At 49.1% G+C, this 27,902-nt stretch overlaps 1 protein-coding gene across 3 annotated transcripts in view; it reads right to left on the bottom strand.

Annotated features, from left to right (window-relative positions):
• The window catches only part of WNT5B (Wnt family member 5B), a 67,819-nt gene extending 53,434 nt beyond the window's left edge, over positions 1–14,385 (bottom strand). Inside the window, exons 1-2 of one of the 3 annotated variants that reach the window (XM_041398571.1) lie at positions 645–683; positions 81–176 (exon numbers count right to left, since the gene is read on the bottom strand). In XM_041398571.1, the coding sequence (XP_041254505.1) occupies positions 81–176; positions 645–668 (120 nt within the window). In that variant the 5' untranslated portion in view covers positions 669–683. Of the gene's footprint in view, positions 1–80; positions 177–644; positions 684–5,618; positions 5,691–14,326 lie in introns of those variants that run through there. The other 2 variants (XM_041398573.1, XM_041398572.1) reach the window with 2 other exon arrangements.
• Positions 14,386–27,902: the final 13,517 nt, after the last annotated feature.

Below are 27,902 nucleotides of genomic sequence, written 5' to 3'. Positions count from 1 at the left end.
GCAATAAAGTACAAGAAACTCAAGGAGACAGAAAGCTATCAAACTTCTACAATATCTGCCAGTATTGATCAATTACTTACCACCTTCCTATGAACCATGGACAGCCAAAACGCAGGACCAGACAGAGAGCCCACAAATGAAGGTAAAGAGAAATACTTCTCTGCTTTCTCACACTCCTGAGTAACAGAATGGATAAACTACACTTGGGCTGGCTTAAATGGCAATTGTAATCATTTGCACTCTGAGCTGCTCACAGCTATCAGTGCCCAGGTAAAGCCCACTAAGGAAAGGAGCCAATCAGGCTTACCAGAAGTCACAGAGGCTGGATTAACCCCATAAACCTCAGTTCCCAGCCCTCACCCTCACAACTGAATCCTCCAAGTGAAATCTGGGAGCGTTCACTGCCATTAGCATGAAGTTTGACCCTTCCAGAGCCTTTGGATCTCTCACTTTAGACCAGGACCCCGGAGTGCCACGAGCTCTCTGCCAGCAAAGCTGGGTGGCTTTGGTCTGCAACGTGTGGCTTGTGCTGCAGGAATATTCAGGGGCCCCAATGTGCTAGGCACTACACAGACAGAAATTAATTCCCATAGTTACTGTCCTCCTAGATAAATGTAAAATCTTATACTGAAGAGTTTTCTCACCTCCTTTTTCAGCAGGACACTCATACAGCAATACTGGCATTCCTCTCACTTACAGTGGCATAAGGGAGACGACTGAAAAACATATTCAGCTGCCAGAGATGTGACTGCAGCATGTCAGATGTGCAGGCAGGTGACCCTGGAGAGCTCATGGAGAAAGAGCAGGGCTTTCCACCCACTCGTTTGCCTGACTATGTCCCCCAGAGGCCCAGCAGATTTATGTCACCATGCAGCCACAGTGCCCTGCTGCTGTTATTCAGATGTGGCAGAGACCACAGCGAGCTCAGGTGGGCTGTGTCTTCCACACTTCCACACCCCAGGAATATCTTCCTTTCTCCTGAAATCACTCCCACTGCTCTAGCAGAAAGAGCAGGGGAAGACAAGCCAAAAAGCAGAACTAGAAACTGCAAAACCCAAGCCATCTTTAGTCACCAAGCTGCATCTGTTCCTCACACATTTTGTGGAAGGCTACATTTCTGCTCCACCACCAGTGAAAGCCCAAGGTCTCCAGCTGTCAGTGTGCTGCCAGTGCTGGGGTTCTTTCTGATATATTTAGAGCCCACAGCATCACACCAGCTCCTCTGCTCATTAAGCCATGATATTTGAGCTATGACTTTCATTGCTGCTTTCAAGGTAATCTATCTGAACAACCTCTCAGACTGTAAATCTGGTTGCTGAGCAAGAAAAATATGGGTGCCCCAATGTGACTTTGTCACTGCAATGAGCTTGGCTTTTTATTTAGAGAGCAGGTTTTATGTCTGTCTTGCAAGGACAAACTCCTGATCAAGACTAAAAATCTGGGTGAGACAACTGACCAATGCATCTGACCCAAGGCTGAAAATAAAAGCTGGCTTCCCACCTTAGTTTCCAAGTAAACTCCACCAAATGACGCAGCACCCCATACTGCATTTCACAAGCAGTACAGATATATTTAGCCCAGTATGCCCCTCCCAAGGCACAGTGTGGGGCACAACTGGCTGAGCAGAATCCAGGCAGGACACAGGGAAACAAACCAGGCAAACCATCCTCTCCTCCTCAGTAGCACGGCTCTTGTTCACTTGCTTTGTTTGACATAAACAAATAAATAAAGCCCCAAAACAAGGAAACCTCGCAAGAGGAGTTTTATTTTCAGGTCAGGCAGCAAATCCAACAGTTGTAATTATGTCCTGGAAATTAGCAGTTTAACTTATTTGTGTTGTTGGGTGTTCTTTGCATTTCCATCTGAGAGTCAGACAAAACCAGCACCTACCCTTTCCCCAGAGGCTTGTGAGAGAAAATGGTGCAAACACCACACAAGCAGCAGTACATGTGAACGTGGAATCTCCTTCCATGGATGTGAAACAGGGAAAACCAGCCACCTGAACAGTGATACTTGGGTGCCTGAAGGAGCACACTGGTTGCTTTCGGGATCTAGAAAAGTGCCCGAGGGAGAGGAATTTCAGTGGTGTATAGACAACAAACTTGCAAATGTCTTGGTGTATTTCAGAAGACACCTCCCCTGCAAGATGCTTTCCAGGGGATCACCCCAGGGCTGAGGGAGGGTTAGAAAATAAATGTAGCTCTAGGAAGCTGAATTTTTGCCCTGAGGGCCCTGGGAAATGATCTCCTCCTCAGCCTCCATTAAATCAGACAACAAACAAGCTGAATTATTGTGATTAGAATGATAGAAGGCAGTAGCTGCTCAGAAGCATCCACCAGGCAGGGTTTTGGCACCAGCTGGTTGTACAAGGTGACGAACCAGAGATGTTTCCAGCCAGAAAACTACAAGAGGCTGTCTGCCTTCTCCAGAAGGGCTCTCTGCCACACAGGAACATGGGACATCTTCTTGGCTTCCATGTGGGGCAATCTCCTGGCCTCAGCTGAAGAAATGACACACTGAAGTCTTAGGCATAAAAGACTTTTCAAATCAGGAAGATGCTCCGTTGCATACTAGAAATTAATCAAGAAATCACAGCAAAACATGGAGTTGTGTGAACAGGAGGATCCTGTCAAGACCCCTGGCTGCAGCTCTGCCTAACAGGGCTGGCTTTAGTTCAAGTCTTTGGGAAACTCTCACTCCAAAGGATGAACCTTCAGTTCCAAGCTGGCCCAAGCAGAGCGTGATTCCTGAATGAGCCCTCAGTGCAAAACACAAAACCGTTTCTCTTATCATTCTCCTCATCCCCAAAAGGGAGGCAAGGTGGAGTCAGGGAAGATTTGTGGCCATGATAAGACTTTAATGTCTGAGTAACACTCCAAGCACAGAGACTTTTGGTTTCTCAGACTTGCACTACCTCATCCTCTCCTGTGACAATTTAAGAGGCTGACTGGAGTGGCTGTCTCCCAGACTTCCACTCCTTTCCCCTAAAGTGTGCTCTCCTCAGGCCTTATATTCATGTCCTTCCCTCAGCCAAGAGAGGCCAAGCACAGCATTTTGCTCGTGTTATTGCTGCCCCAGACAGCCAGGAGAGGAGACTATTATCTAAAGATGTGCAGAGTGAGACTGGGACATGATTGTAGTTACTGACCCCTGGGCACCCTAAGCAGAGGACCACAATGTGCTGAGATGTGAATAACCCTCCTCCTGCAGGAGAACTGAAGAAACCTCTTTTTCTTAACAGACTTTTTAAGAAGCAATAAAATATTTTTCTCTAATTAGAGGTCGAAATATTATTTTTCAAAACTCCTGCAAGTCATTCCTATCCTACAGGTTGTGTTTGTATCACTGACAATGTCTGTTAACCAAACAGAGGAATGACAGGCATAGCTTCTTATCTCTGGCTGGGTGCCTGCAATGCTTGGAACCAAATTTATGATGCAAATATTTGAGGTTAAGTTTTCAAAATTCAGGTCTCTTCAGTAGTTCCTGCCTCAGCACGCTACCACTGTATCCATAATAAAAATCACTTGTTACAACACAAAGAGCACAGCAAGCTCTTCAATCACAACCAAACATCACTCTTCCTCTAAATACTGGCCAAAAAGGTTAAATACTCACCTAGCTCATCACTGTTCCAGTGATGTAATGCTTGTAACAGCCCTGCCATACACAGGAGAGGTTTCTGTGAGAACCAGCCTTTTCTCCTCCAGGAACAAATCTCCCCCTCGTTTAGATTAATTGATTTCACACATAGTTGTTTATGTGTGTGGCCTCCCTTGATTTTCTGAGCTCTCCTCACTCCAAACAAAACAGCTTAGGGATGTAGATGGAGCCAACTGCATCTGGGAAGAGGGGAGATAACACCTCAAAGCCAGACAGAAAAGGACATTGCTTGCTTCAGAGGCTTTTCTCTGGATGACACTTTGAGGCAGCCTGACAAAAGCATGCTTTGGGGAACACCATAAAACTGCTTCAGAGACACACTGCACAGAGCCCGGCAGGAAAAACCTCCCCACAATGGTGGCAAGGGGAAAAGGAACTTCTGAGGAGAAAGATATATGGCAAGCTGTGAGACTGCAAACAATAGATGAACCAGAAACTGTCTTAAATTTTAAAACATCCTGATTGCATATAACAGCTTGTAGCTAGACTGGGAGAGCACCAGGATCCTCATTTGTGCATGGAACATGTACCAGGCAGCTGTGCAGCACACTACCAAACGCTGGTTCAGAGGGAAAATTTATCTTTGGAAAGAAATCTGGGTATTAATTTGAAAGCACAACACAGAGCAAGAAAGATTAACGGCCCTCAGCCTCTCCAGCCATGTGGATACACCACGGGTTCAATCTGCACTGAATTACAAGTCATCACTGACAAAGAATTGAAGTAGCCAGCCAGCAAAACCAGTGGAAATACACTTTTGTGGATCTGGTCAGAGAATAGAATCTCAGCTCCCCAAGAAGGGCTGGGATTTCAGCATTTCCCTGCATCCCAAATAGAGATGAAAGGTCAAAACATTACACTATTACATGGTATGAACAATTCCAAATGCTCTTGATTTGAAAATGCAGGGGTAGGAAGGAAGATATTATTGGTAGAAACAAAGCATTCAAAATGTTTTAGCAGAATTTTCTCTGTCTACCAGCACTGTACAAATGTATGGGCCCTGGAATCCTGTCTTCCATTTTCATCCCTGCTGTGCAAAAAAAAAAAAAAAAAGAAAAGAAAAAAAAAGTGGACAGGCTGGAGAGGGTCCAGAGAAGGGCCACAAAGATGGCAAAAGGAGTGGAAAGCCTGCCAGTGAGGAGAAGCTGAGAGAAGAGGGGCTTGAGAAGAGAAGGCTTAGGGGTGACCTTATCACCATCTTCCAGTATTTAAACGGTGGCTACAAAGAAAATGGAGACTCCCTTCTTACAAGGAGCCACATGGAAAAGATACAGGGTAATGGGTTACTCCTGGGGAGACTCCAAATGGACAGAAATGGAAAATTTTACACAATGGAAACAATCAGCCTTTGGAATAATCTCCCTGGGGAAAAGGTGGATTCCCCAACACTGGACACTTTCAAGATTCGCTGGACACTGTGCTGGGCCATCTTGTTCAGACTGTGCTTTTGCCAAGAAGGGCTGGATCAGATGATCCTTTATGTCCCTTCCAGCCTGTGATTCTGTGAAAATGAAATGTTGATCCAAAAGGAGAGATTCTGGGTGTTGACGTGAAATTTAAACTCTTGTTCTGGATATCAACATAAAATGACATTTAAATGTCAATTGGAAACAGAAATCGTTAAGTTTTGAAACATCACTACAGAAAAGCATGTTTTTCTTCTGAAAATTTCAATGAAGATCAAACCATGTTTTCTTCTGGGAGGTTTTTTTCATTTTACCAGCTCTGTGTTTGTTTGTTGTGCTGCTTGAGGATTGGACATTGGCTCCAGGCATATGGATGTCTGCACTGAGGCTATCCACACTGGGGACACACTGGAGATTCCTTACAGAAGTCCAGGAACACCCCAGCACCCAGACTTTCTTAGGAACCTGAACTGTTACAGAGTAATTAGCTATTTTAATGTAGGGAAATGGTGTAAGGTGTCAGATGAGTAGCAAACAGGAACTCACTTTGCACACAGAGGAGAAGTGGGGTCTGCAGATACTTCTGGATGCCCTCCAAAGCATCTCCTCTTCATCACCATGCAAGATTACACATCTCTCTCCAAAGGTTGGCTTTGAAAAACCTTGGAGAGGAAAAGGCAAGTGGGCCTCTGGAAGCACTAAACTACCTCTAAAAACTCATTACTTATTTGATATTATTCCTTTGCAGAAGTAAACCCTACAAACAAAAACCTAACTCCAACCTCAGTAACCCACAAAATTTGTAACCCACAAAAGGTGCAGACACCTTTAGGCAGATGCGCAACTACCAGCACCCTCTGCCCTGTGCAGGAACAAGGCTGCTGTGGAAGCAGGGACAATGACAGCAAGCAGCATTTCCCTAACACCTGCTGCTTCACACCCACGGGACAAGGGCACAGCACAATTTACAGGGACTGGTCACAGATGCAAGGCCCCAGATTGCCACTCATCAAGACAGTCTGGCAGATCCAGCCAGCACAATGCTGAGGTATGCCAAGAGAAAGCCTTGCCAAGGCAGGAGTGACAGGACCAGGCGATGAATTTGATGTGATGATGCTGGCATCAAAGCCAAAGGCTTCTGTACATGTGGACAGAGCAGCTGAAGGGAAAAGTAAAATGCATTTAGGTGGAGTCACAACTGTTGACTGAGCAAACCAGCAGCATTTGCCTGAAACCAAATGGAGAACAGATTATGTTCAAGCAACTCTGGAGCTTTTAACATCAGACCAGCACTTGCGAGCTGATGGACTTTGTGGATGTCACTCTACAACTTGGGAATGGGTGTTGCTTTGGAGCTCTTTCAACCCCAGGCTGAGTTTAGGAAGCTATGACCACCCCACAGCAGCCTCTGACACCTGTCCCAAGGTGTCAGTGAGCCACAATTCCCACAGGACCGAACCCTATCCCTGGCTGTGGACAAAGGTTTTCAGCTTTGTGAAGATCACCACCTCTTTTATCAGGAGGAAGAATGAGTTACTGAACCAGCTGGGAAGTAAGAGATAACATTCCTTGTTGCCTCAGGGAGCTGCAGGAATTGGTAGAGGTACAAAGCTTCCCATGCCTGCTCTGAGGCATCCTGGTGGCCAGCTTCCATCTGCCCAGCTGCGATGGACTGCATGAAGCACCAGGTTTGCCAACTCAGACCTCATCCAGATTTACCAAAAGCAACAACAAAATAACAGGACTTTCTCAAGAACAAGCAACAAACTGACAGAACTTTCTAATGTATTTAAAACACATTTCCCAGTTCAGCCTTGCCCATAAGCTAAAGTAAGGCTTAGGTAGCACAAACTGGGTCTAAACTTAACTATTGCTTCTAGCTTGGTTTTAGCTTGACTTGAAAGCACTACCTGGCCCCTCTAAGCATGGCCTGGTCCAGACTTTCAAGGTCACCCCTCTAAACTTTTTTTAGTTCATGAAATGGGGGAAAAAAAAAAAATTAAAAAAAAAAAAAAAAAAAAAAAAAAAAAAATAAAACCCCCATAATATATATATATATACACACCTACTCCTGCCAACAGCCCAGTGTCAGCTGTGCTGACAAAGATGCCTCCATGGTCACAGCTGTGCCCACAGAAAATGCTGTGGCTCCCCTTCTTTCACAGGCTGTGGCACAGACACAGTCTCACACAAGCAGCCAAACTCAGACAGTAAATTGTTCCTGGTGTGTGTGTGTCTGACCTAATTGGCACCATTTTCCTGGAAGATAAAGAAGTTTTACGTGTCTTGTAGACAAAAGTTTGGGTTGTTACCTGCAATGGGGTTTTTTACCACTGGGGTGTAACTGCTTCTATGCAGAAATACAGACCCTTACATCTTCTCATGCTGTAGAGGAGAGCTTTTGAGCCTTCCAGCAGGCTCCTTGGAAAACAGCAGAGATATTCAAAGAGCCTGTGAAGCTTCAGTAAAAACTGAACAAAGCCAGTGCTGCACTTACCAAGCTCACCCAGCTGAAAAACCTCCTTGCCATTCATAAAAAAATTATTAGAAGTTCATTTTGAACATTGGCAAAACTCCCAAACAGCTACTTAAGAATAGGTGGAAATGGGGAATAGTTAAGAAAACAGAAGAGAAACCAGGACAGGTAATTGGTCATAATTCACAGGAGTACTCACTGCACTCTACCTGTACCCCAGGCTGTGAAATCTCCACAGGTGGAATACCAGCTGCAGCCACCCACAAGGCTGCAGATGTTGCTGTGAAACCTGGTTTGTGCACACCACACACGGGAGCAAGAGCTGGCATCTTGGTCTAAAACCAGAAACTTCCATTGCAGTGTAAAGAATAATGGGGCTACCCCATAAATATCTGCATCATCTCAGTGTAAGACTGTAAAGCTTCAGTTAGTTTTCAGAGATGCAAAACTGGGCAAAATTGACAGTGATGACAGCCACAGGACACTACAAACCTTCCCAGCTGTGACACAGAAATTATAATGGCAAAATATTTACTAAACAAAACCCTGACATGCTGCCAGGACCAGTATTTACAGTAATTATTAAAAAATCTGAGCCACAGAATATAATAAAGGAACCTGTAGAATTGCTCGAGCTGTAAAAACAGAGGAGTGAAAAAATGGAACTTAATTTGCCTTTGTACAGTATCAATTTTTTATGATTGGAGACAATTTCGAAGTACTCAGGAACACCTCAGGGAGTAATGAAGCTGACAGTCACAAAATTATTTTTTCTGAAAAATGTTCCATTAATGAAGACATGCTTGGGCTCATATGTCTCTCTCGACACTCTGTGATACATAACAAAGCTCAGAAAGGTTTTCCAGCTAGGCAAGGGAGATTCTCATTTAATTTGCTTTACAGCTCCAACTTGTCCATAATAGAGGTGCTACAATGCTTCAGGACTCAGTTAAACAATGGCAGCAAACCAGCCAAAAAGCTAAATACAGAACAACTGGAAAGGAAAGACAAATTTAGAGAGACCACTGAAATATTAGTATTCCTGTGACTTTTGTTAACCCTCTGTCCTTAGTGATGGACAAAAACAAATCCGAAACACATGTTCCACCCAATCACTTCAGTCTCCCTCATCTCCAATTGAGATGGGAGAGCTTACAGAAAACGTATTTTCCCTCAAATCCTTCAGTGTGCCTTCACAAATCTCTCTCTATACAAAGACACAACGTTGCTCTGCTTTTCTTCCCCTAAGACAAAAACTATCAAACCCTTTGAGCCTTTCCCACGAGCTCCTTAAAACCATAAATTAATCAAAACCAAGAGCTCTTTACCCATCCCTGCACGCAACAGTGCCATGAGCTCTCTGGCCACAGACTGATTCCCAGGAAAACTCACTCCATTTGAGTGGTACGTTCTGCACTAATTCATCTCATTCTGTTCTGCTCCAGAGGCTGGGATGAAGCTTTGCAAAATGGACTAGTCACTCTGAATAATCAAGCCCAGACTACTCAAGAATGCCCAAGTATCCGAAATAGCTGAACCTCAGGGAAAAACAGGACCTTTGACAGCATTTGGAGCTGGATACCCCAAATCAGCAGGCATGAAAGCCCTGGCCTGCAATACCTTTGCTCTGAATATGAGAGTATTCTCAGATTGTGACTAGTCACTCATAGTCACTTATATTCTCATATAAGCGACTAGTCACTCTGAATAATCAAGCCCAGACTACTCAAGAATGCCCAAGTATCCGAAATAGCTGAACCTCAGGGAAAAACAGGACCTTTGACAGCATTTGGAGCTGGATACCCCAAATCAGCAGGCATGAAAGCCCTGGCCTGCATTACCTTTGCTCTGAATATGAGAGTATGAAACCCGAGGCCACCGGGTTAGCTCAAAGAGGGGAGAGGAGGCCAGGACTCAAACCACCTCTCTCATGTGGCAGACCACAGCATTAGCTACAGGCATGCCTGGAAAGAGAGAGCAGTCAGGGGTCTCTTGCAGGGTTATGCAGGACATGAATGGTTTGATCCTGACGGTTTTATTTAGATGGAGAAGGCTGCCAGGTTGGGCCATATTTACTGTACCAAACTCAGAAATTCTAAAGACAGCGACTTCTGTCCAGCCTGACAGAAAGAGGAGCACTCCCTGTCCTCTGCTTGTCCTTCTCTCCGGCTCCTCTGAAGATGAGGGGCACATCACTCACTTCTCAAACAAACTCACACAAAAGCCAGCTTGGGGAAGTCCAGCTCTGAACAAAGCGAAATAAGGAAGATGCCTTTGCAGGGAAGCACCTACTGCTTCCCCACTGCTGGATCCCTATGGGAGCAGAAAGGGGCACTGTCCCTTTTGAGCTGGACAGGGAGCAACTCAGCATGCCTGGTCTCTGGGAGCAACCACAGCCAGGGAGGAAAACTGTGGGCTATAGTGGGACAAGGGGAGATTTCCTGAAGCCCGCTGCAGAATAAACACTCAAAGATGAGAGGACAAGGGACCCTCCAGTCCTGAGGGCTGTGCAACCAGATTTAAAAATAAAACCTAGGAGAGAGAGAACTGGCTTGCCCAGGACCTTGAAAGAGCCAGCATCCACCGAGAAGAGGGAGCGAGCAGAAAACCACGAGCCCGAGGCAGCCAGGAAGCGCGGCAGCAGCAGCCAGAGCCACAGCCCAGCCACAAGAGAACAGGTCGGCTTAGGAGGGATGAAGCCGGCTGGGGAGTTAAATTTAGACAGGTAAACATTCCGAGGGGAAGAGATGGGGTTCACACAACCCTCATGTTTGCCACTGCCAGCCCCTGGGGAGAGCCCTTCAAAGAACTGCTCGGGGGCTGAGGCACCTTGGAATAGGGCTGTCGGGGCCAGTGGGTTGGGAGCACACAGCTCTGTGGGGCATTTTTACCCCAGCATTTGCTCCAAGCATCCTCCTGCCTGGCAGCATCCTCAGCGAGCAGGAAAGCTGTTGAGAGAAGCATGGAGGACACTGCAGCATAAGGAAAGGTGTGAATCCTGAGTACACAAGGTATAAAGGGACCTTGCAAAGGAAACGTACCAGGGGAAACCCAACCGGCAATATGGTTGTGGCCATTTTGTGTCAGAGCCTTTTGAGCCTCCTTTCAGAAGGAAAAAAAGAGTAAAATAACCAAAACCAAGGAGTCAAGTCTTGCAAACTCAGCCAGCCTCTAGAGCTTGAGTTATCCAGACTCTGTGAACTGGAGGGGACACACAGCACTCCCTGCTCTTCCCTGCCTGCAGCTCTGAGAGAAGCCAAGAGAGCTCACTGCCTGTTTCACAGCTCCAAGGACAAGGGAAGCATCCCCACAGGCAGACACACCACAGCCATCTGCAGTGGGCTGCCAGCAGCCGTGCCAGGCAGGGAGAGCATCCCCACTCTGGGGAGCTGCTGGGCCAGCAGTGACCCTCTGCCCCAGGGACCCCCCAGCTCCACCTCTCACAGAGCAGGGCAAGGCCTGCCTGAGCTGCATCAAAGCTGGGAAGGGGCTGGTGGATCACAGCTTTGGTCTCATCTGTCATTCTGCCCATATGGTCCCAGCCAGCTGTCCCTGCAGTGAGCTCAAGAACTTGCACTTTAGTAGAATGTCCCTTCCAAAGAGACACCCCCTCTCTACTGGAAGATTTTAAGAGGTGAAGAAGCCTTTGGTCATTTGTTCTGAGGGCTAATCACCCTGCTGTTAAAAACACGGCTTGGTTCTAACACAGCCTAAATGCCCAACCACATGCCTTAAGTTCTCTTGAATTAGAAAGTTCTCCAAGCACCAGCTTCTTTCAGAGCTGCTGAAAGCAGTCAGGTATCCCACCATGCTACAGCTTAATGTTCTTTCTCAAATGCTACACAGGTCTTCATTCCTCAAATCTCCCATTAGAAAAGGATTTTTTTTTTAGTCCAGGAGAAATTCCCTTGAGCCCTCTCTGCGCTGTCTTCAGGTTTAATAAAGTCTGTGTGCCTTCTCCCAGGAAGTGAAGATCCCTTTCTATGCAGAAGTGGAACCAAATCACAGACTGTCCTGTCTTACATAACATGTCTTGGTTGTCCATATTCTGATTTTACAAGTACTGTGTTTAAAAGTCTCTCTGAAATGCTGTGTGCGTGTGTGTCCAATTTATTTGGAAATGATGAAATGGTTTTCACTCGAACTTTGATCAGCTGCTAGAAAAAAAAAAGATCTTATGAATAGAAACAATTTATATTCATTTAAATGAGCAATCATGCAGTTTTCAGAAAAGAGCTGGTTTCTCTGTCTGCCTTGAAACCCAAACCCAACAACTTCAGGACAAAAGACTGAAGATGTGAAGCAGTCCAGAAACAAAGGGGCCTACTGGGCTAGAGAAAGGGACAAATAGCTTAAAGGTAACTTTAATTTTCACAGTATTTGATCTCTTCCTAAAAGAACAAGCTCCTGGAGACTTAGCTAGACAAGAATGTTCATTTTTCTTTAAAACACAGGACCCCTGACTTTCTAGACCTAGCTCTTTCCAAATTTCTATTTTTTTTTCAATTGATGTAATGAATTCTGGCAGATTGGGAGGGAAAGGGCTGAGAAAGAAGACTTCTCAGGGCTGGGAGCCTGCAGCCACAACTTGAGTTTCAGCTTTCCTAAACTCAGATCAGTCACACGTGCAAGGACATTTTCAATGTCCATGCACCAGAGACAAGGAAAGGACACAGGGGCTGCTTACAGCTCCTGAGAGGTGAGCTAAGACTGAAGGAGCCTGGGAGGGACTCCTTTCCAAAGGGAAGGGATCTGTTGCAGACACTCCTGGGCACAGGAATGAATGAGCAACGGAGCCTGTGAGCAGAGGAAACCCAAGGCTGGAATGGGGCCAGCTCACTTCCCCAGCTCTGCCTCCTGACCCGCACTGGCAGCTCATCCTCATGCTGCTCTCCTCATAGACTCAGCTATTTTCTTCAAAGAAGGATAAAAACCCGAGTAGTTGGGCTAGCTTCTCTGCACACGTGGCAACTCATCCCATACCCTGGATGTTTGGGGTGAAAAACATTCCACCTGAATTCTTGCAGAGCCCAACCTTTACCTTGGCTAAACCCAGGTGTCCACGAAGAGGACACTGGTTTAAGAGGAGTCTGTCTCTCTCTTGCCACCTTTGAGAAAGCCCACTTCTTTCTCTTTTGGGAAGAAGAGCATGTACCCAGCTTGGTTCTCCACTTACAACTGCACCTGACAGAAGACAGGCACCATCAGAAAAAGTGGTCCCTTCAACTCCTGTGTCGATGCCCAGCAGCAAATGTGGGAAGGAAGGGCCATGACAGGCTCACTCCTGAGCATGGTGTGAGGGAAGGAGGGGGACACTCTGGAGATGTGCATGCACCAGGCAGGGACAGACGGATGAAGATGAGTGTAAAGGAGTGTAAAGGAGAGAGAGACCTTGTGTGTGCCCAATGCTGTGTGGGCCCTCATAAGGGCACCAGGAAAGAGCCCCCAACAGCTAGGAGATAAGCAAGCATTGAAGCACACAGTCCTCACATGCAGGTGATGTGGAGCAGAGCAGATTGCACTGGAAATGTGCAGGTGCACACAAGGTTTTGGCTATGAAGAAATTGAAGCAAGAGCTTCAGTGCTAGTACACATGTAAGAAAAAGCTCTGTCACAAAGAACCCCGATCCCAAAAGTGAACAGGTGAGTATGTGGGTGCAGGAAGCAGGGCAAGAGTGATGATGATGATGATGGACTGAAGGGCAGCCAGGAATGCATTAAGAGATAGGTGAAAGTTGGATAGAGAGACTTACAGGGACACTCACCTGATGGCAGATGAAAACCATTAAAAACATGACACAATAAAGTGCATCAGAGCACACAAAAATATGTTTGGGGAAGTTGTTTTACCCATACCACTAAGGGAAGTATTACACCACAATTCCCAGAAGAAAAACCAAGTTTCACAGAAGAGCGTGTCTGTCACAGACATAACTGGGATGCTCATGCCCTGGTTCTGTGAAACCGGGCACACTTTCACTTCTCCTCTGCTTCCAAGAGCACAAGGACCCTTTTCCACACGCCATGGCTCGTGCTGGCCACAACACAGGGGAGAAGGACACTGTGGGCGCTCCCAGGAAAGCCGCTGTGCCCATGCCCAGGGAAAGGATCCTCCTCTGACAGTAAAATCCCCGTGCTCACAGTAAGGTCCACCCCACTGGAGTAACATCTGTTTTGTGAACTCCTGTCTGTCATGCCTGAGGAACATCTGTTTCATCAGCACCCCGGAGGAGCATCCCTCACGCCCCAGCGACATCCCTCACACCAGGGCTGGCCCCTCACGCCCCGGCAGCGTCTCTCACGGCACCGCAGTTCTCTCCCACCGCAGGAACACCACCGGGACCCCGTAATCGGCCCCAGCCCCGCGCTCGGGTGGCCCCTCCGCTGTCCCGTGTCGCTGCGGGCTCTCCCCGGGGCTGCTGCCCGGCGGCGGCTCGGCCCCGACGGCCCCTGCCCGCGACAGGGCCCGGCCGCCGCGGGGGCTCCGCGCAGCCCGACCCCGCAGCCCCCGCTCCGCCCCGACCGGCGGCCTCACGGGGCCGGGGGCGCCTCCCGGGGTCGGCGGCAAAGCGCGGACGCCTTTCCCGGGCTGGGAGAAGCGGCAGACCCCCGGTACCGCCCGCGTCGCCTCCCGCCCCTTCGGGGGCCGCGCAGGGAGGCGTCCGGCTCCGAGACGAGCCGAGCCCGGGGGTCCGCAGCGCCCGGCGCGGCCGAACACCTCCCGGCCCCCGGCCTCCTCCTCCCGCCCTCCTGCCGCCGGGCCGGGGCCGCCTCCTACCTGCATCTCCCGGGCGCCGCCGGCGGCAGCGGCAGGTGAGCGGGCGCCCGCGGCGGGCACGGGGCCTGGGGCTGAGCTGCGGGCCCGCTGCCGTCGGGGGGGCCGCGCTGGTGAGCGAGGGAGCGGCGGGGACAGAACGCCGCGCTGGAGGCCACCGGGCTGGCTCCCGGCGCGGCCCCGCCGTGCCCGGCAGCGCAGCCCCCGCGGGCAGACTCGGGCTCTCGAGTGTCGCTCCCAGCGCATCCCGCCGTGCTCCCTCCCTGGCCCCGCCGGCTGTAAGGGTCCGGCCCGCTCCGCTGCTCAGAGCAGCCTGCTCGTGGGGCTCCTGGCCGGGAGACAAACGTGCTGGGAGCCAAAACCCCTCCGGGACGGGCAGCGGGGCCCCCGCCAGCGGAGGGCTTGTGACCTGGTGACCTACTGCTTCATCTCAGCAGGGATTTTTGGCATCTGTCTCCCAGTGCGGGTGGGCGGCCGGGTTGCAGTGAAGGTGCGAATGAGGCAGAGCCCGGTTCGGGGATGCTGTTGAAATAGACTGGCAGAGTTTGGCAGAAGAGACAGCGCATGAAGCTCTTGATGGGGCTGGCGCTCAACAAGCACATCCATCCCTTGCCTGCAACAGCAGGAATCACACTGGGGGCTGTCCCCCACCCTCCTTCCCATAAAACTTCACAGATTCGCAGCCAGATCCCGTTCTCACTTTTCCTGGCAGAAGCAGGAGTAGCTGCAGAGGCATTAGCAGGATCACCGTAAATTTATGTTGGTGTAGCTGTGAGCGGTGCCTAGCCCCCGGGACTGCTGGGCAGCTCCGTGCACGGAGACAGGATTTACATGCCTGCTCTCCGAGCTTGGTGGCAGCTCTGCGGCAGCCAGAAGTTACACTTGTTGTGTCCAGGTCCCCATCTCTGGGCCCCACATCGTCAGGCATCCAAAGTCCCCACACAGCAGGAGCTGCAGAGCCTCATACACAGTGCAAAGAGTGGCTTGCTGCTCCTACACGTACCCGGACTCACACATGTAAGCATCCAAATGGAATTACATCAGGGAGGCATTTGGCCCCTTGGAATTGCTCAAGTTTTTACTGGCTTGGGACAAAATGCAGCTTGAGACACCCACTGACACAAACAACTTGTTTCAAACTGCTCTGAGCATCCATTTGGGTTCAGGGTGGAAATACATGAGCATTTCTAGAGGAGCAGGTAAGTGTTTGAGTACAGGCTACACACTACAAGTAATTGAAGGCTCCAACTGTCTTAATTTATGACCAACTGTGCCAGTGTTTCCCATCACTGCAGTCATTAGTGACACTTTCTTTTAATGGGAATAGGAGATAGAGGAGGTACAGCCAGAGGTAAAGAGTAACCCAGTGTTTGTGGCAGGAAATAAGGAGCCATTGTCCTCAGCGCTGTGTAACTAGAAAGATAATAGTTGGTACAGCAAATGCCAACTAATTAGAGGGCAAAGGAAGTCTTGAAATTGCAGCTGGCTGCAGGAACTTTGAGGTGCCAGCTTTTTTGCTCAGAGGTAAAGCCTGTTTACCACATGGGCTCCTGTTCCCTGCTTCTCTGTTGAACTTCCAGCTTGCACATTAAGGCTGCACAGAGGAGAGGCAGGGTGCTGCTTTGGGGACCCAGCAAACAGCAGGGACCCCTCCTGGGGACCTGAAGGGGAGTGTAACAGAACTGGGGCTTGGTAGCAAGTTGCTTGGTCTGTAGAGTAATGTGCTTTTCCTCTTTTGGTGCTACAAGGGACAGCTGGCCACAACAGGTCAGCAGGCCAGAGATCCTCATCCATCCTCACAGGAATCCTCTTGGGGCTGGCACTGCTTCACACCCTGGGGTGGTGTCTTACATCAGGGTTGGAGGGAGCAGGCAGGGAAGGCAGAGCCACTGGACCACCAGCAGAGGTGGTTGGGCAGCACTGGATATACGTATTCCTTAAAACCTTCAGCTATGGGCCATGTGGATTATTCCAAAAAGAGACCAGGTTATTGAAATACCATTCTGGCCTCAGCATAGTCCATGAGGAAGATGGGAATTCCTTCAGCTTTAATCCATCCTTGGTGCCTCCACTCCTGCTATGGTGGGACGAGAAGGGCCATTGGGAGCTAGATAGCTGTGTGTCAGTGCTGGGTGCCAGGAAGGGCAGGAGGGACAGCTGGGTGTGCATCTCCAAACTGGCTGGGAGTGATTTCCCAGCTGACCATCTGTGGGGCTTGAGAAGAGGTGAAGTGTCCTGAGGCAGCAGGAGCAAGGTGCATGGCCCATCTCAGAGGTCTGTGTCTCACAAGGGGGAATGCCTTGGCAGTGCTGCTACTGCTGAGGACAAAAAACCCCACAGAATGAGTTGGTCAGGATGTTGGTGTGGTGGGTGGTAACAGGAGACCAGCTGCTTTACCTTACTGTGTCCTCTCTGCTGAAATGTATTTGTTTTCTTCCTAGAAGGAAAAAAAGTTGATTCCCTTCTTTTATCGTAGTCTGCCCCAAAAGATTGCCTTATCCTTCACCAAAACACCACCCCATGGATATCATTGCACAGATGTTGTCCACTGAAGCTATTCCTCCATCTACAGAGTAGGGCAGATAAGAGAAGGGCACTTGTGTCCAGCAGGAGCGATCCTTACTAGGTGCTGGAAGAGGGGCACCAGCTGCCAGTAAGGAGGGGCACCTGTCTCGTCTCAGCCTCCAAAGGCGTTGTCCATGTGTTATTTACATCTCCCAATATGATTAAGCCTCACTGATTTAATAATGGGCAGCATCCAGAACTGGATCTGGGCAGGAGGTGGACTCTAGTCCATGACCAGTCTGGGATGTGACTGATGTTGGTGGGAGACACTGCACAGCACACCCAGGGAAGATGTTCCATCTGCTCCCTTGCAAAAAGCAGCTTAACCCATGCAGCCTCCTGGACAGCACAAGCTGTTCTATTTCTCTTCATCTCTCTGGAACATTCCTATGGCTCCAATTGTCCTCATGCTCCTCCTTCTCTTCTGCTACATCTTGTGTCTGTCCCCTCCTGGTCTCTGCTACCAGTGAGCAGGAAGAGGGTGGGGAAGTGCTCAGACTATTTGAGATGTGGAAATACTAAGCTCACTCTGCAGAGAAGAGCAATTTAAAATGTATTAAGGAATTTAAATCCCTCTCAGTTAAGGGCAGGACCCTGCAGAATATATGAAGAAGCAGGAGACCTTATCACGAGAAACTCAGCCATGGCTCCAACTTCTCCTAAAGCAGGTGAAGCCCAGCCGAGCAGTTCTGTGGTGCTCATAACCTCTCATCCCTTGGAAGTTTCTTCCATCCCTGTTGCACCTGCACAATCATCTTCCCCCTCGTCAGCCCATCCTGTATCCAGGGTAGAGCTGAGGCAGAGATGATGCCTATCCTGGGACAGCTTTCAAGGAGAAGGAATATCCACTGTGCTTCTTTCATTGACATGGATCTTTGTTTGCCCTTCAACCCCTTGCCCCTGGTGGGGGCAATCCCTGTGCTGGGATCACTACCAGTAGTAGAAGCAAGTGAAAGGAAGTGAATTTGTGAGGAACTGGACACGTTTCCAGCAGTGAGATTGTTATGAGTCAAGGTGGAATTCACGGAATAAAAATCTGGAAAGGGAAAAAAAAATAAATCTTGAGCTCCTGCCAAAGGAGAGCTCGTTCCAGACAAGCTACCTGATCTGACCTGCCTTGCAGGTGTGAAAACCTTATTGACCCACCCCCACATTCTCTACCTGCCCTTGCAAACCCCAGAGGAAAGCACCACCTCACTCCCAGCCCCTGTCCTCGTGGGAAGCAGCCAGTTTCCTTGGGGCGTAGAGCTCATGACCTGAGAATCTGTGGCACTCCACAAAAGGAAATATAGGCTAAACATCTGAAACATTTTCTAATGTTGACGTCTTTCAAATGATGGAATTGTCTCCCCAGGGACACGTGGATGCTCCAATCCTTGAGTCAGAGGGGCAGGACCCGACAGTGCAGGGGAGGGGAGAGGTATTGTTGGGAACCTCGCTGCTCCTGTACCAGGGAGAGACAGCAAGGGGGGAGAGGAAATGAATTAGATGACTTGAACCATTTCCAGCTCTAATTGCTATGATTTTGCAGTAGTTTTCCCAGCCCCAAGTATAACATTAACCATCAAAGCACGACTTCACTCACGGTCAATTAAACCAGGATTCATCTGGCTCGACATCACCAAGACAAATCCATCCTGGATTCAGGGACACCCCGCTGAGAAAAGACAGGAGCCAGACTGGGGCTGGGCACTGGTCATCCTGTGGGATAGGCAGAAGCTGCTGCCTTTAGAGGTAGACATCTCCAAGTATTCTCTTCCCTTCTGCCAGCACAGGACACAAAGGGAATGCAGCAAGTGTATGAGGTGCAAACACCTTTCCTCACCTCAGTGATGCACTGGTAGGGTCCCTGGGATTGATCTCCCTGTCTGGACGGTCCTGCAGGTTGGGAGGCTGCTCCAGAGGTCAGATGAAGACAGACAGCCTGCAATGCTGGCTGACACGTGCAGCCCTGCCAGAGCCAGGCTGCCTCTCCACATGCAGTGGCTACACTTTACCCTCTGTCCAGTTTGCCCCTGGCCTCCTGGTCCTGCAACAGGCAGATCTGGGAACCCATCAAGAGATTCAGGTCTGGAGCTGCATTCCTGAATGCCGAGGTGCACGGGGTGGAGAGCAGGCCAGGGAATGGCTCTCCCACAGCAGCTCTCCTCCTTCCTCTTCCTCCACAGTCCTGGTGCAAAGGGATGAGCCCAGCCATTTACTGGGCTTAGAAAACCAGGAGATGAAGTAACAAGAAGTCCCCAGGGTTTAAAGGATGCAGCAGGAACCAGGCTGGCCTGGTGGCTGCCGTGGGGTGAAGCCCTGGCTCGCCTGTCTCCATGAGTGTTGGTAGCACGGCTGGGGAGAGCACAGAGAGTTCAGCTCTCCTCATTTAGCCCTTTAATCATTAGACAGGCACTCCCAACAGCAGGTTCTGTGGGCTGGCTGAGTTAAATTGTAACTGCCCCCCTCGGCGGCCCCCGCCAGGATCCCTGGCTCCAGGGACCAGGGCAGCACCAGCTGCTGTGGGAGAGCATAGGGATGGACAGGCTTTTGTTCCACAGAGCTGGGAGAGCTCCCCCATCCCTCTCTCCTATGGACAGCATCATCAGTCCCATGGCACTGCTGGGCAAGGGGGACAGGAGATGGCCCTGGGGCCAGCCCAGGGTCCCAAGCCTTGCCATGTACAGACCACAGCGCCGTGGTTGGGGAGGCACAGGGCCACAGCCATAGCCAGACAGTGAGGTAATCTGCCCCTGAACTTCCCTCCTCTCGGACCAAGTCCTTCAGTCTCTTCTACTTGGCTGAAACCCCGAGGTGAAGAGTTGTACATCCTTTCCAAAATTTTTATCGGCATGAATTATGAAAACTCTGGATACTCTTATTGTCCATGTGAATTGCCGATCCGTTCTAAACTCTTCGTTCTTGGCCTGCCCTGCTTCCTGTGGTAACGAGCTCTGCAGTGCAATTAAACAGGGGCTGTGCTGGTAGCTGGGATGGGCTTCAGCAGGGGCCACAGCTCGTGGGTGTGCACAGAGCCCCTGTGTGTGTGCAGAGAGGTGACAGTGCCCCTGCCTGCTCCCAGCCCCGGGGCACAGCCAGTGCTGGGGCTGGCACCGAGGGCCCCCTCCATGCCTGACTGCCAGGGAATGATGAAACCCAAACTCCTCCCTGCCCCACTCAGAAAGGGATGGTTGCCCTGCCTGCCCTCTCCCTCCAGATTAGTGGAGTGATGCTGAAGTCCCACAAATCTGGCAAGAAGATATCTCCCAACAGCCGAGCATCCACAGGTGGTTTTGGGGAAAGTGCACACAAGGCTCTAGCTGGGATCTGTCAGAGAGAGATGAGCCCCAGCATCCCCTTCTCCCTCCCTTCCTTCCCTCCCTCCCTCCCATGCTCAAAGCAGTCTTCCATAATTTTATCCTTTGAAAGGCAGGCAGGCCTCTGGCTGGATCCAGCACTGATGGGTTGGACGGGGGATTATTCTGATAATCACTGGGATTTTTACCACAGTAACTCCAGCTAAAGGAGGAAACCAACACAATTCAGACATTGCATCCAGCTTTCCCATGGAGCATGGAGATGTGTGGGGTCATGCCAGGGGAGAGAGGCACAGGATGGACAAAGCCAGTCCAGCCTCCTCTCCCTGCCTGGCCCCACAGGCACTGCTGCAGGTGGGTGTGGAGGGCAGAACCCCACAAACCCCAAACCTGGGTGAGAGCCACTCCCTGGGCTTGCTCGGTGCCTCTGCGTCCCTGCTGGCATGGGCACTCCCGGCTGCAGGGCCAGCCTGACACCCTGATGGCCCTGGGGACACGCAGGTGACGCAGCTGGCTTCTGGGGAGGGTGGCACATTCTCTGTGGCCTGGCAGGTGGAAGGGAAGGAAATGAAATGTGCTGAGACACCAAGCCAGGAGGGTGCGACCAGTGCCGCCCTGCCACCAGTGCCACCAGTGCCACCCTGCCACCAGTGCCACCAGAGTGGGCAGAGCTGGATGACTCGGGAGCATCAGTGTGCAGAGCAGGACAGTGTTAGGAGGTGCTAGGACTGACTGTGAGGCTGCAGAGGGAGGATTAGGGTGGCAGCAGGGAGATCTGTGGTATAATGTGTCTGCCAGGCCTGCGATTGCTGGAGCTGCCTGGGAGGGATGTCACACAGCCTAGGGACACACACTATTTACAGCTAGTGAAGCCACAGCACATTTCCTGTTTTTATTTCTGGGTCCCACAAATCCCAGGGACAAACTGAGAGTGTCAGTGAGGCTCTGCAGCTCCTGGCTGTGCTGCTCTCATGTCCTCCTGCCAACCAACCTGGTGACAATAAAGCCTTTGTACGAAAACCACCGTGTTTTGTAGGCTCCAAAGTGTCCTTTGATGACAAATGCCTTTTCTTAATAGTCTCACCTTCACAGTGAGAGCTGAAGGGAACACAAATGTAATCCCTGGACACTGAAGCTTCAAAATAAATAAGTAAATAGATAAATAGCATGGGTTAAATATAGGCTTACACAAACACCATCACTAAAACACACCAAGGAGGCAGAGATGGAAACCACAATAACCAAAGCACAAGACATAAAGAAGGAAAAAGCTACATGGCAATAGATGCTTTTCTTCTAAGGCACTCAGATGTTGTCATGAACATGGTCCTGGGGCCCAGCCACCAGACAAGGGCTGTGCATGGACACTGGTGCTCCAATGGCACAAGCAGTTAATGGAAAAAGTTAATGGAAAAAATGTGTGTGTGTCTGTATGTATTTACACATGCAAGAAACTAAAGATGTAGAAACCAGTGGGTTCTAGCTCAGAATCCTGTCATGTACTCTTGCAAAGGTAAAATTAAAAACATCAGAGTTCCCCCCTGTAATTTAAGTGCAATTGTATATGCGCTCTGTATTTTCTGTGGTTGACATCCTGAAGTGATGACTTTGAATTTTCAGCTTGAGACACGGATTTTCCAGGATGTGCACAGCACCTACCTGCTAGCACCACTTGTGGCATCTGAAGTTACAGCAAATCACTGAATGTTTCATCACATCCTGGGACTGTAATTATAGACACCTGCAAAAAACCAAAGAAAAACTCCCCAAAAAACCCAAAGCAAAAAAATCGCCAAACCCAAAGAAGCCCACAAAAATGGAAGACACCATGATTCATGCCCCAAATGTATTTGCTCATGTGCTTAAGGTCTTGTTTTTCACTCTGGGGGCTGCTGTCTTGTCTCAGCTTCTAAAGGTGCTGTCTGGGAGGATCTTTTTTATGGACTTTATTTTGTTCTTGTTTCTGAGTCTTTGCTGTTCACTGAAGTTACATTTTTCTTTATTTCCCTCCAGCAATGAGAGCTGGAATTCTCTTTTTTTGGTTTCTTTTTTTTGGTAAATGCAGATGAGGACCCCCTTTCCATCACAGGGCTTCAGGGGCTGTGTTTGGAAGAACCAAAGGCCATGGAAGATTGTAACCTTGTGTTTTGACACCCTTCAAGACACAGCCTGTACATAATCCCTTTTACAGCAGCATGAATAACGTCAGGCACAGAGATGTGTGGAGAGCAAATAGGATTTTTAAGGTTCAGATGGCCCAGATCTGCCTCTTGTGGACCTTCATGAGGATATAAAATTGGGTTTTAGGGGGCATCACATCATGGTGTTATGGGAACCTTCCCAAGCACATGGCACCTAAACCCCCAGGCATCAGAGCTCCATTTAGAGGCCTGAACATGCTGACAGAGCAGGGGGAGCTGGCCTTTGGTACATCTTTGGCTGATTTGCTCTGTATTTTCTTATATTTCCTCAGCTCTTCTGTGCTGAGAAGGAGTTAGCAGTTAATGGAGTTGGGGCTGCAGCGTGGGTGTGCTTCAGGACACCCGGACAGCCCGGACCAGACCAGCTTTGGCTCCAAGCTGGGCATGAAGTGGTGGCTGTCACTGACTCCTCACACGTCCACACATCCTCCCAAATGATCCGTGACACCCTCGCTGCGCAGGGCCAGGCTGCAGCACACCCACAGCACACAGCCCCGAGGCTCCATCCTGCCCGAACTCGCCCAGATATCATCTGAGATTGCACACCGAACGACGAGCACGAGCAGCGGGGCTGTGCTGAACAAGGCCTCTCACCAGGAAAACAGAGCCAGGGAAAGCTGGCGTCATCCTCTGGAGCCCCTGTCACTGCTGAGCCGTAGCAAAGGCAGAGGAAAGCTCTGGCTCAGCGTTAGGCTCACTTTGCTGCACGGACCCAGGACTGGTTTCACAATGAAGTCATGGTCCTGGTGTCACCGACACAGAGGAAGCCTCTGGGTCATCTGTGGTGATATCAGTCTGCAGCTCCACAGGTGGCTTTGATCTGCTCTTCTGACAGATGAGCATGAACCATTGTGTTACCACTCCTGTTATCAGGAGTCATCACTCCATTAACTAAATGTTGGAACCCAGGGCACAGGGAATGTTTCTCTGCCCGTCCTGAGGGGTCCTGACCCCCAGGGAAGCACTGCCTTTAACCTTCGCCCATGGAGAAAGCTTCCAAGACTCTGGGAAGGATTGGAGTCTACAAGTGTGTGAAATAGATAATAGAGAATAGTGTAGTTTGTCACAGGGTGAGAAATTTAGAGTTTTGGGATTTTAGTATAGAGGTAGATAGGAGGCAAGATGGAGGATCTTGGGCATTGTCTGAGCTTCTTCTTCATCTACTCCATTTTCTGCAGTGATGGTGGCACAGGGTGATTGGTTGTGGGAATCCGCAGTGCAGAAGTTACAGGGACAGGCAAAGGATTAGTTATTGGTAGAAAGGTAGAAATAAAATATGTTTTAAGAGTTAATTGGATAAAACAGCTTTAAAAGACCATTTTTGCTGTACTTTCTCACACACTAAGTCTACTGCAGACGGCGTGCCAAACTTCTGATAAGATAAAAATAAGCAGCAACTTGAAGACCCAAAAAAGTCCTGTGCATCTCTCAATCCCGGCACAGAACTGTTAAAAAGAGGTTTTCCCCATCAGGGGAGCCTAGGGGGCCCCGAGGGCAGCACAACTAAAGGGGGAAATTAGAGCCTCCAACCATAAGGGTGAGGAGCAGCTTTTCCCTGGCACCTTTGTGCTGCTGGGGCAGACTGCAAGGGCTGCCATCACACTGGGGGCACCACGTCTCCAACATCCACCATCTGGCAAAGTGCTTGCTCCCACAGCTCCGTGTGCAGCCAGCAGCTGCTGCCTGTCCCTGGCACTCCAGGCTTGTGGGCTGGCTGAGCACCCAAACCCTGCTCAGGTCCATGAGGAAGCAGGGGTGACAAACATCAATCTCTCCCTGCTGCACCAGGGATGGCTGTGCACATGGATTCCTGATGGAAGATGTGAATTGCATTATATTTTGCTGACAAATGCCAGTTTTTTCATTTCCTCCGGGCTCCTCCAGGGTCTAGTGAGGGATCTATTTTGGATGCAAGGTGTCTTGTTGCTGCCAAACTAACAGGAGAGGACCCTTCAGAGGGCACAGGTAGGAAGCACAATCTGTGGCGTGCAATATCAGTGATGGAGGGGTTTGAATGCACAAGGGGAAAGAGTTTTTTATCATCTTTCTTTTATCTGTGCTCAAGGCAGTGTTTCACACTTCTCATATCACTGGGGCAGGAAAAAGAGGCTTCTTACAGTATTGTACTAGAAATGGTCACAAAGGAGTTTTTGCAGGAGACACCAACTGGTTCCCCCCATCTCCTGAAGGAGCAGCAGCACCAAGAGCTTTGGGGTAGCAGTTCTTGTGTTTGCCACACCTGCCAGATTCCTGAAGGCTGTCCAAAGCAACCAGCAAACCCCTTGTTTGTAACTACCTTGGATTAAAAAATAAAGATGACAGAATTGGGTGCTGCTTTCTGAGGCACGCAGGAAGTTGGCAGAGCTGAAAAACTGGGCACTACTGCCTCAAAGCATTTTGCTGGTTTGTCATCTGAGGAGACAATGGGAGTCATGGAGTTACTACAGCTGAACAGATTGCTGCAAGTGAGCTGAGCCCTGGAAACTGGCAGGAAGCATGCTCCTAGCCCCACACAAATCCAAAGCAAGGATGGCAGCTGGCTGACACAGCAGCTGCCAGCTACCATTGTCCTCTCTGGTTTTGCTGAGTAGAAAGACCTTGCCATGGTCATACATCATCCTCACTGGAGACTCCTGGTTTTCCATACAAAACCCTGTTGTAGGGCCTCCTTTGATGTAGACAATTGAGACACCAGCATGAATTCCCACTCATCCTGGTTCACTTTACATCTTTGGAGCCCCAAGAGTCTGTAAAGACGCGAGTATTTACCAGTTGTGCCTGGTGCAGCAAAGAGGCACCTTGGGATCAGAGCCCAGCTCTGCACAAACCTGTTAAGAGCTTGGGCACTACTTCAGCTGCATTCTGCTAAAAATGCTTAAACAAAATACCAAAAGAAAAAGGGAAAAGAAGGTATCCTGAACAAGTATCATTCTCATGGATTTATACACAAGAGAGTAGCTCCCCAAATAAAATCCTTGGTAGAGTCAAAATTATCGAGAAGGAGTCAGGCATCAGACTGGGTGAGAGAGCAGCAATGCAGGCACTCATTTGTGATGCTGTGCCACAGCTGAACCTCCCTGGCTTTGGTGGGTGCCATGAGCTGGAGTGGAAGCTCCCTGGCTGCTCCTGCTGCTGAGCCCTGGCTTTCTCTGGAAACCACCTTACACAGTCACCACTTGGATTGGGAAAACAGACCTGAATCCAAAATATGCTACTTTGTAATGAAGGATATCAGCAGAAGTGGCAACAGTTCAAAATATCCATAGAAGGAGCTTTCTCAAACTTTGATGACTACCACCATCACCACCACACTCGTAGTAACTATTAATGCTAAGTTAATTAAATCATAGATGAATGGCATGAAGTCATGTGGGGACTGAAAAAATGAGAATTAAATTTACCTCCTTCTGCACTTTGCTCTCAGTCTGTAAATCCCATGTGCATGCACTGCAGGTTCTCTAGTCACTGAGTACCCAGTGCAGCTTTTGGAGCTCTTTGCAGCTGCAGCCCACAAGTGTCCGCAAACATGTGCCCATTCTCTGACGTGTCAGTCACTTCAGCTGTCAGGTAGTCCCAAATATTTTGTATGGGACTTTGAGAAGGGCTTGTGTTGCTGCCAGGAATGACCCGGCTGGGAAAGTCAATGTGCTTTGTAGACAATAAGGAAGGAAGAACAGAGGAAGAACATCCATTTACCTCCACTTTAATCCTATCTCCAAGTCTTTGAATTCCTGACAAGCCTCAGGCAGTCCACGGTGTGTGATCACAGTTAAAGCTCAGCTCTGTGGCTGAAGAAAGAACTGCTCTTTGCTAGGTGAAGAGTTGGGTTATCAAACCCACCAGAAATAAGTGGGGGCAATTACAGGTCAGAGATATGGGCATGGGGAAGTGCTGGAATGCTCAGGGAGCAACAGCACAAACAGGAACAGCCCTCCCAATGTCTAAGCTACCACTAGCATGAGGGATAATTCAAAGAACCAAAGTAATGAGAGGCTTGTGGCAGAGAACTGGTGGTCTTGGATGGCAGCAGTGGTGGGGTTTGGACAATTACCAGTTCGAAGAAATCCATTCATCCTGCACACTTAATGAAGGAAACATCTAGCAAAAAAAAGTTACGCAAATACCTTACTGAAAATTGCATCATGGACATATTAGGCATGAAGTCATGTAGATTTTCTAATTTCCAGACCTTTGCCATTGCAGGTTTGGCATTCTTGGAGCGTGGCTTCCAGTGGGCAGCTCTGTGTATTTATACATGATCCCACAGATGGGCACAGACATATATATCCATATGTGCACTTCCGTGCATTGGGCTACAGGAGCATGCACTGCTTAGGGCTAAAACCAGCTTCTGTGCATTATATAAGAAAGGTTAAGAGCGTTCATATACATTCCAAGATTTGTGGTTCCCCAAAATGGTGTGCCCTTACAGAAAATGAAGGGTTTACTCAAGCTGAACAAAAATCCTTCTAGGATGGGTTTTGAGCTACAGCAGCCACCCATCCTTTTTAGCAATACATAAAGAAGCCAAAGGTTTTTTTAACTTGCCTTGTCATGAGATTTGTGTCCATAGATGTTTTTGGAGCTTAATTCCCACTGAAGTAAGCGACAACTTCACACAAATGGGCTGCAGTACCTGGGCCTAAATATTTAACTTCTTAGTCAACCTTCTAGAGCAGCTTTAATGCTTGCAATTGTAAACATTGGGAAAAGCTACTGCTCATGTACTTAAAACCAGATGGACTCAAAGCCCACGCCCTGAGAATCACTTGCTGAAACCCCACAGCTACACCCAAGCTGCTCCCAGCTGTTCCACTTACGTTTTATGATACATCACCAGGATATTCAGAAATAAGGTCTACAACACAACGAGTATGGCTCTCTCTGCTTGATGTGCAAAGAAGTTGTTTGCACCTAATTTTAGTATATCCACCTACAAAACATTTAGTTTTCCAGGTTATATGCCCTACTTGAGCTTGAGGGTTTTTAAAGACATTAAAGAAAGAGGACTTTGGCGATTTGCCTGAGATTTCTAAACATCCTGAAGCCCAGTGAGAAGACCTACTTGATGTCTCAAAATCCCAGTCTAAAGGTCACTGGTCACATATAGATCATTAGCACGGGCAATTGGCTTTAATTACTGTTTTGGGGTAACCTTTGGGCTGGCTGATGCACCCCCCACAGCTTCAATCCACACAAGCAAAAGGCATCTGCAGCACAAGCGCAGCAGATCCTGTCAGAAATAGGAGATCCTAAATATGTAGCTTCTCCCAGTGGATTGCAGATGTGGTTTCAGCAGTTTCCCTGACTGGTGTGATTTAGAAAAGCAGGTTTTCCCAAGTCATCCTGGCTAAAGCACTGCACAAGGCCCATGTTTAATCAAGACAGGGGCTGTGCACATCCCTACAAAACTATCTGCAAAGGAAAATGTTTCAAATCTGTGTGTGCTTGATCCCAGGGCTGACAATTTGCTGTTTCCACTGCTGCCTTGCCTGTTCAGTGTCACAGTAGCTA

Source organism: Onychostruthus taczanowskii, unplaced genomic scaffold, assembly GCF_017590055.1.
Source record: "Onychostruthus taczanowskii isolate IOZ18803 unplaced genomic scaffold, ASM1759005v1 scaffold15, whole genome shotgun sequence".
NCBI lineage: Eukaryota > Metazoa > Chordata > Aves > Passeriformes > Passeridae > Onychostruthus > Onychostruthus taczanowskii.
This window is presented reverse-complemented; position numbering and strand designations above follow the sequence as displayed.